Here is a 14,832-nt window from a genome sequence, read left to right as displayed (position 1 = left end):
CCAAGGATTCCTCAATTCAGAATGCGGGCCCTACCGGCTACAACAACAATAAAGGCTTGTTTATAACAAAGCGCATGGCCAGCATGCGCGGAAGGTAAATACGCTGGGGAGAGCTGATCGCTTTTTAGTTCGGCACGTCCGCACGGATAACGCAACCGACTGGTCGGCGGTGCCAACGTCGAGATCTAACGTGATTTATCTTGTACCGGAAACCGGTGCTTGCGTTACACAGGATGCTGTGCGATGCTCCGAGTGTATGACCAGCAGTATTTGTGCGCATCACAGTGCGAATCGACCTGCGGTGGCGGAAGCAGCAGCTGAGCTCCGCAACGCAGGATGGTAGGTAAAACACACTAGATGGGCTAGTGTGCGCATGCGTATGTCTCAACGTTTCTAAGAACCACAGGGCGCAGTGAGACATGAACAACAACACACACGACGGGACATGATATATCCAAACAGTACAGATGCACTCTTCATGGTACCATCTGCCCTGTTTACACTCGTCTCGTTCATTATGTTGGGCAACAAGCGAAGCTTAGAACTCTCGTTAATCACGATGACACGTGGTAATTATTTCTTACTGAGGACATGTCTGTTAGATTATTCGTGACAGCGTGTGCCGTAGTCAACTGTAACGGCATCTTTCGTCCATTTGCATCTGGACTAACACGTCAAGTCTTCGGCTAGACTAACCTCTTCACTTTTGGTAAACAGCATCGCCGAAGGTGAAGGTCAAACTAAATATGAAGGTGGCGCATATAGTGCCAGCGTGTGTGGCATTCTTATTTGACTCGTCCCTCTCCGATCTTGAAAACAATGAAGGTGCAGCAGCTACATATATAGTGCTACACAATGCACTGAAACATGCCAAAAGAATGCGGTGGAAGACATGCCTCCCCCAGTGCTTTGAAGAAAATACAGGTATTAGCTTACTACGTTGCGGAAGTGATAGGACATGGTTTTTCTCCATTCATTTTTTTTTACAGGGCATGTTTTTTCGTAGTACCTTGAAGAAATATCAGACGATGTGTTCCACAAATAAGAGGACATGTTTGTTTTCTTAGTGCTATGAAGAAAATGTCTTTTTTTTTTTACTACGCAAAAGATACGACATGAATTCTCGTAGTACCTAGAAGAAGACACGTTTTTTTTTTTCTGAGTACTTATGAATATGGGGCTTGTTTTTTTTTTGTTCTTGTTTTTTTGCCCTCTGAAAACACGAGCCGTTTTTCATTATTACTCTGATGAAACGACAGGACATGTCTGTACTCAACACAACGTCCCCCGAATACTAGATGCGCTTACGCTATTCTAAATATGAACTTCGACCAAGTTCTCTTCCTCGCAATCGTGTTTCCCATTGTTGTTGTTGTTGTTGTTGTTGTTGTTGTTGTTGTTGTTGTTGTTGTTGTTGTTGTTGTTGTTGTTGTTGTTGTTGTTGTTGTTGTTGTTGTTGTTGTTGTTGTTGTTGTTGTTGTTGTTGTTGTTGTTGTTGTTGTTGTTGTTGTTGTTGTTGTTGTTGTTGTTGTTGTTGCTTTGAGCCGACCGTCTATATGATAACAAATCACCCATTCAACCACGACTGCCCGCTACTTCAATAAGGTCATCATCTCTTAATCTCTACTTCAGTTTCATTACTACCCAATGAATCAAACAATCAAAACAGCGAAAGGTAGGGGGTATTACCCGCTGTCTTAATTGAAATATAGGAATAATACAAAAAAAAACAAATGAAGGTGGACGACAAGACCACTTGCGACTGGTGGGCGCCCAGCTCACGAATTGTGCATTACGCGTGCGATGGTATAGGATTGACCCACCCGCCGTACGTGGTGGTTTAGTGGCTACGGCATTACGCTGCTAAGGCGCTGGCGGGATCAAATCGCGGCTGCGCGGGCCGCATTTTGATGGGGAAGAAAGGCAAAAATTGGAGGACGCTTAAGCTTCGGTTTTAAGAGTGGAACGCGATAGCGTTATCGGGCTCCGTTCGCATCACATTTTTTTTAATGAGTAGGCTTCACTGCCACACGCAACGCGAGAAAGCCAGCTTACAAAGACCAAGCTTATGCTGATCCCCTTAAAGTCGGCTTGACTTTTAAACAATTGAACTGCTGGGAAGACTGTCTTAAAGAAGCAATTTAAGCCGTCATATGAAAATGTGAAGGCACTAGGACCTTATTTATTATTTTGTTAATTGTTTGCTGATGCCCCGAGGCGCGCGTGTGTCCAAACTTTAGAAAGGCTCGGATTTCAATATTCTCCTCACTGTTGCCTAAAACCGAAATGCAGCGAAACACCATCAGAATTGGAGGATGCTTAAGCTTCGCCTTTAAGAGTGGAACACAATAGCATTAAAAGATCCCTGGCTGCTTATCAGGCCTTTTTCTCGTATATTCAAATTACAATCCGACGCTATAACGCCTGTAAGTTGTGGTTAGGTCGTACTTTACAATTTTTCTGACAGATTTTACTTTCAGAAATTCAATTTTTGTTCACTAACGCCTTCAGCCACGCGGATGGCCTGTGTGGCAAGGGTGGTTCGGGATGACGTGGTTCGGCATGATTATATTCTCCAGACGCCGATGCTTAACGCCGACGCCGAAGCCGACGCCGAATTTTCTGCGACACGGGGCCCTTAACACTGTGGCATTAAAACGCCCGTGTGTTGTGCACTCGGTACACGTTCAAGATCCCCAGGGAGTCGAGGTTTCCGGAGTCTCCCACTATGTGCCTGATAATCCATCGTGGTTTCGGCACGTATAATTCTAGAATTTAGAGGTGCCCTGCCCTCTGATTAAGTTTTTTGACTGATCATAGTTTTTTTTTCTTCCTTATACGCTGTGCTTGCAGTTCGGCGATGTCCGAGTGGCCCTGGATGGGCGAAAGACTGGACCTCCCCAGCCTGGTGGGCTACGCTCTATCCCTAGAATTTCACTACTACGTGTGCTACCTGTTTGTCTACGGTTTCGCCGGGGCCCTGGCCAAGGCAGAAGGCATCGAAGTCCCAACAACTGCACCATGCATAGCCAGATTACACCGGTGCTCGCGGTTCTGGAGGTACGTTGAACCTGAGCATGTTGGTCAGTGAACGAAGAGCCCTGAATGTTTTCTCTGCTGCGGCACTTTTACGTAATGAAAGAATGGTTTAGCTTGTCCGTACATATAATACATCTGCGAAATACAGGAACAGCAGAGACGTCTACGGCAGTAGCAGCACTGGTAGCACTATCTTGGGCCGATTAGGTTAACGACAATGCCAGAGAAACGTTTTTGGGTTACGTAATTCTCGCAGAAAGAAAAAAAAAACGAAGGAATTTAATATTCACTAATGATATGTACTGTCGACGCCTTCGCACGTTAGGAATAACATGATGGTTGCGATAATAGTTCCATATGCTCTGATACTGTCATTTTCATGAGAAAGCGCTACCAGCAATGCTGTGCCCCTTTGGCGTCTTATTTGTTCTGGCATTTCGTAAACATTTCTACTCGTCCGCCAACGGACAGGCTGAAACTATTTCGTTTCGTCAACCTCAGTAGCGGAATGCTATAAAGTAAATGGAATCTATGTATGAGAAAAACGATTCAAGCTGAATGAACGGAAAACCCATGCACAGTGGAAACTGATTATCCTTACATTGTGCCCCGGCTCCACACAGGTAAGTTTGTTTTGAACGAATTATTTTGGCACACCAAGCTCTGTAGTCTTCCGTACTCGGCTCTTGATTTCCGTGATCCTCTGAAACAAGTAGTTGTTATAAAGGACGTGCGGCGCTTAGGCCAGTATCAGTGGACATGACAGTGTCAGAGAGCATGGCGACATGCGCTGTCGAGTTCATTAAAAAAGTGCTGCTAAGGAGTGATGAAATCCATGATAAAGCACACAAACGGATCCTCGTAAACCCAGCATGAAGAGATATTAACCTGAAACTAGTCTGGCTTCCGGAATATCTAGAGAACAGTGGCACCCTTGACGTTTTCGAGTGATTTTGAATCGTATGCAATCCACCGAAATAGTAAGATATATCACCACCGACAAAAACTCGGGATGCTGCTCTGAGAATTCGACACAGTGCTCTGCAGCGTTTGATTTGCTTCCCAAACACATGCAACATGGTGGTCTGCATAGCCTAGACAATGTGAAGGTGTGCTAACAGACGCAAACCTGGCGTGTTTGCATTTCTGAAGCAATGCACGTTTGACCAGTTTGCAACAATAGTTCACACTGATCTGCTTATGGAACCAGACTCCGGCATACTGCTCGGGCATACAATGGCTCTAACAAAAATGGGCAATTCTCTCCCACACGGGTATTCTCCAATTTTATTTCTACATACAGTCACTGCATGCGATGTGTTTAAGCATCGAAACTGGCATGTGTGCTTCAATGCTTTGTTGTGCGCCGCACAATCCTCCTTGCGAAACCTCCATACGATCATTGCCTGCTTCATCTGGCTTTCCGGATGGGATCTAATGCGGCCTGATAAATTGTTTCTCCCGCTTGACAAGGGTGATGTAGGCCTTGTACTTCAGTTCACATAATAATGAGTGTTCCAGTTTTGCCGACGTCACTCATGTATTCCTACGCTAAGCGCTTCAGCACTGCATTTCATCTCATTTGCATTCACAGCTTTATCGTCTTTTCTTGAAGAATTACGTCTTCCAATAGCAAATAGTTTATACCACGTCATTTCATAAAGCAAGGTGTTCAACTGACATTTATTTAGCTTAAATCGCAAGGCTTTGGTAAGGAACCTTATTTATGTATGATTTTTCATGCCACTATACCATGCCACATTCGAAAATCATCAATTGTTTGATGTTTTGGAACGCGTTAAGAAAATGTGTGTGCCTCCGAGAACAAACATTTTTTTCTTACCTTTCATATATCAAGGCTTGTTGTGGAGTAGCAGCAAGTCATTAAGGTATTCTGTATTTCTGCGAGACAAGTTGCACATTATGTAAAATGCCAGGCACTATTAATTATTTCGTTCATTATTTGTTGGGATGCACCATTTTTGGATTATTCAAAAGCGAATATCGAAAAAAGAACTTGAGATTTTTCCAGTCGGTATCCCGTACCTCGATGTAAGAACAAATGAAACTCTATTGTGCGACCTCATTTTTCTTGTGCGTTACATAGTCTCTAGAGGGCAAGAATCATTGACGCCAACGCCAAACCATTGCGAATAGTCAAAAGCATCACGAAGCAACGAGTAATTCAACTGCATGGAATATAAGAGCCTTCAGGTAACACTCTTGATTGTTTACGTTGCGCTGTCTGCACAGGCCAGATGGCATACCTCGGCTGTGTAGGCATTCACTCACATTCATATGCACGGTGACAGAAATGGAGGGCTCGAAAACTGAAACATGGGGTAACATCATTGAACCAAATGAGCAAGACCAGTATGTCACACAAAGAGGCGGCAGCGTTAGTGCAGCAGTGGAGGAGGCAATCTCGTGGTCGACGTGAACAAGCTGCAGATCCAAACGACAGTCCCATGACTCCAATTGTGCAGGTCTAGCAGGACGTGGATCTTTCCGGGTCATTGCTTCAAGCGAGCAATGGAAGCCGGGAATTGAATGCATGGCAACGCTTGCCGCCGAGGCCACGCACCTTGAAATGTAAGCATGAGCAAAAACAATGACCGTGCACCGAGACATCCCCATCGGACTCTGTCCTCAAAGCTATGCTGCGGCGAATATTCGACGTCCTTCAGCTGCTAATATCTGGTTTAGATAAGCTAGTGTAGCCAACGGCTGCGAAAATTATGCAACGATGGACAGTCTCTTGGCTTCATTGCAGTACCCTCTCCCTCGGACCGCGAAGATACAGATGTACGCTTTGCTCAGAAACTGTGAACTGTTCAGCTCACGACATCAACTCCCCGATAGCATCTTCCTACCCCTTCACATCCTGTCTATGTTAACATCTTCTCCAGTGAGGAGTAGCAGACTATAGAAGCACTTCACTCAGGTGGGTTTCTCCACATTTTTGCCAATAAAGATATCTCTCTTTGTTTTACGTTTGTTACTTGTGTTTGATTTTGCCTGACCAGTAACTTACGTTGTGTTTTGCGGCACTATAAGTAATGCGGATTTGCTTTCCTGAAATTGAAAAAAAGCGGCGTATTCTGCCTAATGGTTAGAGGGTCAAGCTGTTTGTTATGCTGACGACCGAGGTTCAATGCCTCTATCAGACGTGACTCTTTTATTTTATTTTTGCTGTGAGAAATAATTGGCACGGCAGCATTAGCTACTGTCAGCAAGTTCTGGGAGGCTTCTAAGAAATCTGTTTTAAAATAACAGCCACGAAATACCGCGAAAGAGCCAAATAAAGCTCTCGGTTTGAAACTGATACGTTTTCTTCCACGTTACGTCCACTGCAGATGTTTACGGTAACGGACTACATGCAGGTGTGTATTTAAAAGTGCGCTTTCGCTCCATACCTTACGCTGCGCCACCACAGAAAGCTGTGATCAGATGGTGACGTATTTCGCAACTTAATAACAATGCTGTACCGCTTCCATTGTTTCCCATTTTTGCGAGCACACGCATTTTTTTCGTTGGGCTAGTTCTTACGAGCCAAATATAATGCAATACATATTTACATCTTTATGCATGCAGGGCCTTAGTTATGAAGGCTTTCATTCACAGAAATGTGTGCACTCAATGGACGTTCTTGCATAGGCAAGATCTCTTCATACAACCTATGACCAGTCTAACTGCTTCTGCAAAGAACCTATCTGGAAGCGTCCCGACCCGCGCCACGGCCTTGTGACCGGAGCCTGTTACCATGAGGATAATTTTGCCTGTTTGATATCCTGGGTTGCCATAAACAGAGCGCCATGGTCATTTTCACGCATTACTCTTTTCAGGTACTTCGACCGTGGCATGCACCTGTGGATTCGAAGGTATGTACGTAAGCATTTAAACATTCTTCATCCGATAGTTTTGTTCAAGCGCATAGCCACACGAATGCTTTTACACAAATTTATTCGGCTCAAAATATATTCTTAAATATTCTCAATATATATTGTCATAATAAATACAGTCTCAAAATATTCTTAGAGACAAAGTGGCACTCGACGCCTGAATTTCGAACAAAAAACTTGGGCGGGATAATGTGACGATATTATTCCAATGATATTCCTTCTCGTGCTTGCTCCACCCACGTTTTGACAGGCACGGGCCAGTCGTGAACAGTCAATGATAAGATATAGTATAGAGCGAAAGGAACACTTACATTACCCCGGCGCTTATCTTCCCTGGTAACTGGAAGATTAGCGGGGAATTAAGGGTCTGATGCCACATCGGTAATTATTAAAGTATAATGTGGCCCATCTGGTTAGCAGCGCGCCCATCTACATGGGAAGTGAGCGAAATGACAGGAAAGGGCGCTCTTTCTTTTCACTTCCCTCACTTCCCGTGTAGATCGTCGCGCTGCTAACCAAAGATGCAGTATTAAAATATCTTCCAGCGCTCTTGATTCGCATCGGTCGGACGTCAGCGGCAGGGAATCGAATAAATGTGTCAGTGTCTTGATGCCTTTTTTTCCTTCCTGATAAACCATTCATAGTTCTATGAACTCAGGATGACAAACCATCGAAGCATGCATGGAGACAGCACTTGTATTATATACGTTTCGAAGGACTCAAAATTATGGTGAAATTTTTTCAGCAGCTCCTTTACTTGATTCAAAGCAGGTTCTTGCTGCTTCTTCTTTGCCGCGATGCGCCCTTGTCGAGAAGTTGGCCAAACCTGTGCAACAGAGTCTGTGTCGCAAAAAAAAAAAACTTCCATGAAAGCTAATAATGCCTAAAAATGACTGCAATTCCACCTTGTTTCTTGCGTTCGGTGCCTCTATTATTCCTTCCACTTTTGTCGTCGGTTGGACATACTACCATTGACTCTGTACTCGAGAAATTCCATTTCATGCAGCCCAATTGCATCATTCTTGTTGTTGGGCTTGAGACCTGTACCTTGCCAGTGCTGTATAGTACGGCTGCAAGACACTGCAAGTGTTCCTAGTTCGGCAATGCCATCACACTGATAAAATACAAATACACGAACACTCCTAACATTCCTGGCATCAAAGAGTCCACAATTACCTCTCTAGTCACGATCAGCGGGAGCCAAGTTGTGAAGTCCTCATATTGAACGCTCACATTTACGCAACCAGGGATGCCGAGGCCTTGCCCGGACCATGTCCGTAGTAGAGCACTGCACGTGCTCCGGCTTACCCGAAAGCCCGGGCCCCGCCCGGCCCGTGGGCCGGGCCGGGTAGAGCAGGTTTTTCTCGGGCTCGGGCCGGGCTCGGGCACGGCGTGTGCTTTTTGACCCGGGCCCGGGCCGGGCTCGGGTTTTTTGACGCGGGGCCGGGCTCGGGCTCGGGCTTTCTGGTGGTGTGCATGTAACGTGCAGCGAGTTATTCTCGGGCGTCTCAACTCTGAAAAACATATTTTTCGCTCTCGGGCCGGGTTCGGACCGGTTTCGAGCCGGGCTCGGGCCGGGCTCGGGCCTAAGGTAAAGGGGTGGCGGGACGGGCCGGGCGGGTAACGTAGATTATTGTCGGGCCCGGGCCGGGCCCGGGTCTCATCATAAAAGTTTTAATCGGGCTCGGACGGGCAGCCCAACGTAAAAACGGGCCCGGGCCGGGCCCGGACTGAAAAAATTGGCCCGTGCAGTGCTCTAGTCCGTAGTATAATGTCATACTGTTTCAACGAACGGCGAGTTGTTAGGGAACAGTCAACCTTAGCTTCGCTGACTACACAGAAGGCAGCCCCAGAACTCCATGCATCCTTGGCGGTTGACTGTTCATGGTCACGATCACCAAAAATCTAGGAGCTGTTGTCATCTTGTTTTGTTTGTGAAAAACGATGTGGAGTCTGTCTCACTCCTCGGTTCTATCATCCGTAAGTTCTAGTAGATCGCTCTGTTTTGCTTAACTTGCTGTTGCCTAATTAGAAAATTGATTTTTCAATGTGGCCTTTTTTGTGGTAGAAATTGCCGACTACTGTTTTGCAACCACACTGGTCCACCTTGTGATCATCACAAACAACGAATCACGGTTTCCTTTTCGCATTTTGTAGGTTTACTTCAATATCTTCGGCGATATCTTCTCATTGGGCGTTGGTTCACGGGCTTCCGAGGTACATTTTGCGTCTCGTTTATCTTGTCGCCAGTGTTAATTCCTGCTTTATTTGGTTGTTTGACCAGCAGTATACAATCGAGGCCAACCTTAAGCTGTCAATTTTGTCGTCGATCAGTCATCTAGGTCACCAAGTGGCCGGTATACAGCCGTGGTATCAGTCACTGTCCTAGATCGTACAAATATCCGCAAAACAGTCATCACTAAACCTCGCACACAGCAAAGTAAACTTGCTATGTTGGGCTCACTGCATTTGTTATTCCTCTGTGGAGCACCTTACTATTATACTTCTCCAAGGTTTTATTTACTTTACTCCAGCAACCACAGAATTTTCGCGATAGTACCATAGATATAGTACTATTTCCAGACTATAATGGGCGCTCTTCAATCAAAGAGTGTATTCAAGTCTTTATCTACTAATTTTGCCTATTGGTTACTTGTTAGTTCGTTATATTAGATAAAGTTCTTCTCGCTTTCTGCAGCCACGGTAACGCTTTCGCGTAGTTATTTCTGCGCACAAGTTCTTTCATCGCACAAGATTACTGAGCGTAAATTAAAGGAAACCAGTGAAATGGGCTTCTCGTCACGGGCATGGTTATAGCGATGAATACAACTTCGGCAAGAATTTTCGAGTAAGCAAATTCAAGCATGGACACCTTTGATAGCAACGACAATCATATGGATGCGCCAGTCAAATTTTTTACGTCGCCGTGATGTTCCGCGTAAAGGAACAGCGTGCTGAGTTGTGCACCGGGCCCATAGGCTGTGGCTGCAAGCATGCGAGGGCGAGCCGACAAGGGTGGAGGCTTGATGCGCGCCATGTTCACGCGCGCACAATGTTGGGGGTACCGTGATCAAGCACGTCACAGGGGACGATAAAGCACGCGTCCTCTTCTAATCAATACAGCAAGCAGGGTCAGTTGGTACGCTAACATTCTGAAAGTGAAACAGCGCGAAACGGATGTCCGTTTCGTGCTGTTTGATAATGAAGATGTTACACTGCTTTAGCCCTGCCGTGGCGGCGCATGGCTGTCTGCGCGGCTGAGCGTATAAGCGGCCCGTGTGCCGTATCTTGGAGGTAATCTTCAGTGTGTTCAAACGCTAAGGGCGAACCGCGATAACTGGTGGCTTCATGCACGCTGTCTTCGCGCGCGCCGATCGTTGGAGGTCTCGTCATCTCAAGTTTCGGTAAGGCGGTGAAGCGAGAGGAAGCACGAAGCGTTCGTTCATTGCTGCCGATGCCCTTCATTGTGATAGCGAGTCCTCGCGGTAATTGAGTGAGATTTGCGCGCATGACACAATTTTCGTTAATTTAATTAGTAACGAATGCTTATGTGACTGATCAAATTGCAAGCCTTCCTTAAGGCAGTTTTAGAATACTTTGCTATTGCTATCAATGCTTCGCGTTTCGGGCAAAACTGCACCTTTATTTTTACATACTTCACAGAATACCCAATCTGTGAACAGAGTATTTGAAAACAAAGAAAGGAAATCAGAAACGTCTAGTAAGCTTCGTTGGGGAACAAGATTATGCATGATAAGTAGCAGACATTGGCTAAAAACGATGACATCTTTGTAGGGGGTGGGAGGGTAGTCCTCTCGTGTGGCTTCGCAATGGCAGGGGCCGTATAGTCATTTCTTCTGCTCCTAACCATTACGCTGCTGTTTGCACCCCCAGGTACATCTACGAGCCCGTCTTGGGCGACACTCGCACAGCCTTCCGGATGCTGCTGGGCACGTTGGTGGCCTTCTCCTTCACCTGCACATGGCACAGCCTGCACACGCACGAAGCCGTCTGGTGCGCGCTCAGCGGGCTTGGCATCGCGCTCGAAGTGATCACCATAGAATTGAGGAAGTGGACGCCCATCAAGAGCTTCGAGGTATTACACGTATGCACGCGGCGTTGCAACAACGCACGCGAGTCGTCGTAGAGCTTCTTGAAAGGTTGCAAGGTGTAGTTTAGGTCGTGTTGATATTCCCGCGTGTGGCGCTCTGCGCGTCCGACAGTGAAGGTACGCCGAAACCGAAGCGGACAAAGCAGTTAGCTTGCAGCAAACATTTACTTGAAGAGCGATGCCCATATATTGAAGAAAAACTACAGTTTGCGCAAGTGTTATAAACATTGAACAGATACCTGATCGTACATAAAAAGCAGATAAGGGAAGCGTGAATGACGTGACAGAGTAAGACAGTAATCTGCTGGGAAAAAAATGAATCCCAAACAAAACTGAGAGTTGTGCTGATAGTTCGACCCCTGTCACCTCTATCTGTGCACATGGTTCGGATAACACAACTATTAATTCATTTAGATATTGATAGACAGCGTATTGACGTACGCATGTGGTAAAAATAAGGGGACGCAACATGAAAAACTCAGGACAGGCGTCCGCCCTGTCTTCTTCGTGTCAGGTGTCTGTGGTGGGAGGGTTCGAGCCGAGGCGGCCGAGGAGGCAGGCTGAAGCCCGAGGGCCGCGGAGTAAAGACACACGCTCCGAGTCCCCAGCAGAAGTGCCCCCCGTTTATTCACAGCACAGCCTTTATATGCTACATCCTATAGAGGGCGCCTCATAATCGGCTTAGCACTCGCGCCCTCTACATCCCCCCTTTTGGGAAAGTAACAGAAAGCAACCCCTTGCTCTCAGGTATACAACGTAATGACAAATGTCTCATGGCACGTTCTACAAGTTCAGCCGCACCGGCGGCCTAACACAACGTCCAGACCGAGTGCGTACAACTGACCCAGGCGGTCTTGAGGGAGTAGCCGGGGCAACCGGTGGCGATGCAACTGGTAGAGGAGTAAGTGCCCTGGGAGTTGGACTGCTGCACACAGGCTCTGGGCGAGTTGGAGTCTGTGGCAGGCTTTCAGATCCTCGTGTCCGTGGACTGGAGCTGCCGAGGTCTAGACCACCTGATGACGGAGACTGCTGCGGAACCAGATGTCTCCGGTTGCGGACGAGAGCACCTGCATCCGTCTGGACCACGTAGGAGCGTGGACGCTGCGCTGGGCTAAGAACAGTGCCAGCACAATCTGTGTCGCGAATCCACACTCTCTCTCCCTCCTCCAGGGGCCGCAAATCTTGTGCAGCATGTCGACGGTCAAAATCTTGACGCTGGCGACGTCGTTGGGTAGTGTCACGCCGGTGGAAGTCGGCAGCGTTAGGTGGTTCTGGAAGCAACGCGGCCATGGGGACCGGAAGGCGAGTCCTGAGGCTGCGCCCCATGAGCAGCTGAGCAGGGCTGTACCCGGTCACGCCAGGTGCGTTGCGGTATGCCAAGAGGGCCAAAGGCCAGTCCGGAGACTTCTTGAAGAGTTCCTTAACCGTCCGCACCATACGCTCGACTTCCCCATTAGACTGCGGGTACCTGGGACTGCTGGTGACGTGGGAGAATCCGTAGCTCTGGGCGAAGACGCGGAATTCTGCCGACGAAAATTGAGGCCCATTATCGCTGACGAGGGTCTCTGGGATCCCATGCCTTGCGAAGACACTTTTGATGATGGAGATCACCGCTGTAGACGTCGTCGAGCGAAGGGACAGCACTTCAGGGTACCTCGAGTAGTAATCTACGAGGAGAAGGTAGTCGGCTTCTTCGTGATGAAATATGTCCACCCCGACTCGCTCCCAGGGACGGCTAGGCGTCACGGTAGGCAGCAGTGGCTCTGCTCGCTGGACCCGCGTGGTAGCACAGTTGGGACAGTTCTCCACCGTTGTCTTGATCTGACTCCCCATGGTCGGCCACCAGACAGCTCCCCTGGCGATGGCGCGGCAACGGTTCACTCCGAGGTGTCCGTCATGGATGAGGGAGAGGACGTGCTTCCGCAGAGAAGCGGGCACCAGCAGGCGTCCACCGCAGAGGAGAAGGCCGTCACCAATACTGAACTCGGCCCGATGAGCCCAGAACTGAGCCATGCTGAGAGGCAGATTCTCTTTCCTAGGCCACCCTTGCTCACAGTACAACTTGAGCTGCGCGCACTCCCCATCTGCAGCCTGGTGAGCTCGGAAGTCGTCGAGGAGGACTGCAAATGTAGGAGGGATAGCACGGAGTGCTTCTTGAACGTACAGCTCCACCTTGTCAACAGCTGGAGTCGCTGGCAGCTGGACGACTGGGTCCCTTGAGAGTGCATCTGCGGTGGCCAGCTGTTTCCCAGGAACGTACTTGACATCAAACTGGTACTGGAGAAGGCGGATGCGGAAGCGCTGGATTCGTGGTGGCATGAGATCGAGATCCGCGGTTCCTAGGAGCTGTACTAACGGCTTATGGTCGGTCTCGAGGGTGAAACGAAGACCCCGAAGAAACTCGTCGAATCCGTTGATGGCCCAGGTGGCAGCCAGTGCCTCCTTTTCGATCTGGCTGTACCTCCGTTCCGTTTCAGTCAGCGCTCGAGAGGCGTATGCAACTGGTCGGCGCTCCCCTGATGGCTGGTCTTGAAGGAGGACAGCACCCAACCCGAAGGAACTGGCATCTGCGGAGACTGTCGTCAACAGTGCAGGGTTGTACCTTGCGAGGCAGATGTCCGACGACAGCATGCTCTTGAGCTTTTCAAATGCTGAAGCCTGCGCTGGTCCCCATGTCCAGGCTGCAAGCTTGTTCAGGAGACTTCTGATTGGCGCAGTCGTTTGAGAGAGGCCCGGGAGGAAGCGACCGACATGGTTGAGCATACCGAGAAAACGTTGGACACCATGAACGTCCTGAGGAGCTGGCATGCGCTGAATGGCGGCCACTTTCTCTGGATCCGGAGTGATGCCATTGGCACCGACGACAACGCCAAGGAACCGCACGCTGGACACGCCGAAAGTGCACTTGGCAGCGTTGAGGGTGACCCCCGCTTGTTGGAGGCGACCAAGGACTGCCTGGAGGCGTTGGTCGTGTTCTTCTGTGGTGCGGCCAAACACAAGGATGTCGTCCATAAGGTTAACAACACCAGCCAACCCTTCCAGCAGGCGAGACATCTGACGCTGGAAGTATTCCGGGGCCGATGTTATGCCGAATGGGAGGCGGCAGTAGCAATACCTGCCAAACGGAGTGATGAAAGTCGTGTACTTCTGGGAGTCGCGCGCCAGGCGTACTTGGTGGAAGCCTGAAGTTGCGTCCAACTTCGAGAAAACGCGTGCGTCACCGAGAAGTCCGAGGGTTTGGTCGACGGTCGGGAGTACGTGGCGTTCACGCAGAACGACTTGGTTGAGTTTGGTCAAATCAACGCACAGGCGGTAACCCCCCGCTGGCTTCGGGACGACGACAAGTCCCGCGCACCAGTCCGTCGGTTCGTCGACGCACCGGATCACGCCCTCCTGCTCCATCTTGTCGAGCTCCTTTTTGACTACGTCTCGTAGCGGTATCGGGATACGCCGGGCTGTGCTGAGGGCATACGGTACCGCGTCAGGCTTGATACGTATCGTGTACTCTTCCGGAAGCTTGCCCAGGCCGGTGAAAAGGGCTGGAGGGACTTCACGAGGTGGTGCGTCCGGCAGAGCTGGTGCGACGGCGCCGACAAACTTGACGACCCCAAGGGCAACGATAGCGGGATAGCCGAGAAGTGGCTGCTCTTGTCCCGCAACGACGTAGAGGCGCTCGTTGACTTGCCTGCCTCTCCAAGACAGCGCCGCGTCGAAGGTGCCGAGAAGCTTCAGGGCTTGTTTCCCGGGTCCGAAAAGTTCTTCGCCTCGCGGCTTATCGAG

General features: G+C 48.8%; 2 protein-coding genes and 1 pseudogene across 4 annotated transcripts in view; 2 read left to right on the top strand and 1 right to left on the bottom strand.

The window, feature by feature from the left end:
• LOC119458140 (protein-cysteine N-palmitoyltransferase Rasp-like) overlaps positions 1 to 14,832 on the top strand; it is a 183,122-nt gene that overhangs the window by 16,216 nt on the left and 152,074 nt on the right. The window lies entirely within an intron of this gene.
• The window catches only part of LOC119458141 (protein-cysteine N-palmitoyltransferase HHAT-like), a 107,403-nt gene that overhangs the window by 6,413 nt on the left and 86,158 nt on the right, over positions 1 to 14,832 (top strand). For both annotated transcript variants that reach the window (XM_049670793.1, XM_049670792.1), the window contains exons 4-6: positions 2,854 to 3,060; positions 6,885 to 6,920; positions 10,836 to 11,037. In XM_049670793.1, coding sequence (XP_049526750.1) covers positions 2,854 to 3,060; positions 6,885 to 6,920; positions 10,836 to 11,037 — 445 coding nt within the window. The remainder of the gene's footprint in view (positions 1 to 2,853; positions 3,061 to 6,884; positions 6,921 to 10,835; positions 11,038 to 14,832) is intronic.
• LOC125946783 (uncharacterized) lies at positions 11,844 to 12,489 on the bottom strand (annotated as a pseudogene).

Source organism: Dermacentor silvarum, chromosome 7 (genome assembly GCF_013339745.2).
Source record: "Dermacentor silvarum isolate Dsil-2018 chromosome 7, BIME_Dsil_1.4, whole genome shotgun sequence".
Lineage (NCBI taxonomy): Eukaryota > Metazoa > Arthropoda > Arachnida > Ixodida > Ixodidae > Dermacentor > Dermacentor silvarum.
Note: the sequence above shows the minus strand (reverse complement) of the source record. Positions and strands in the feature narration are given on the sequence as shown.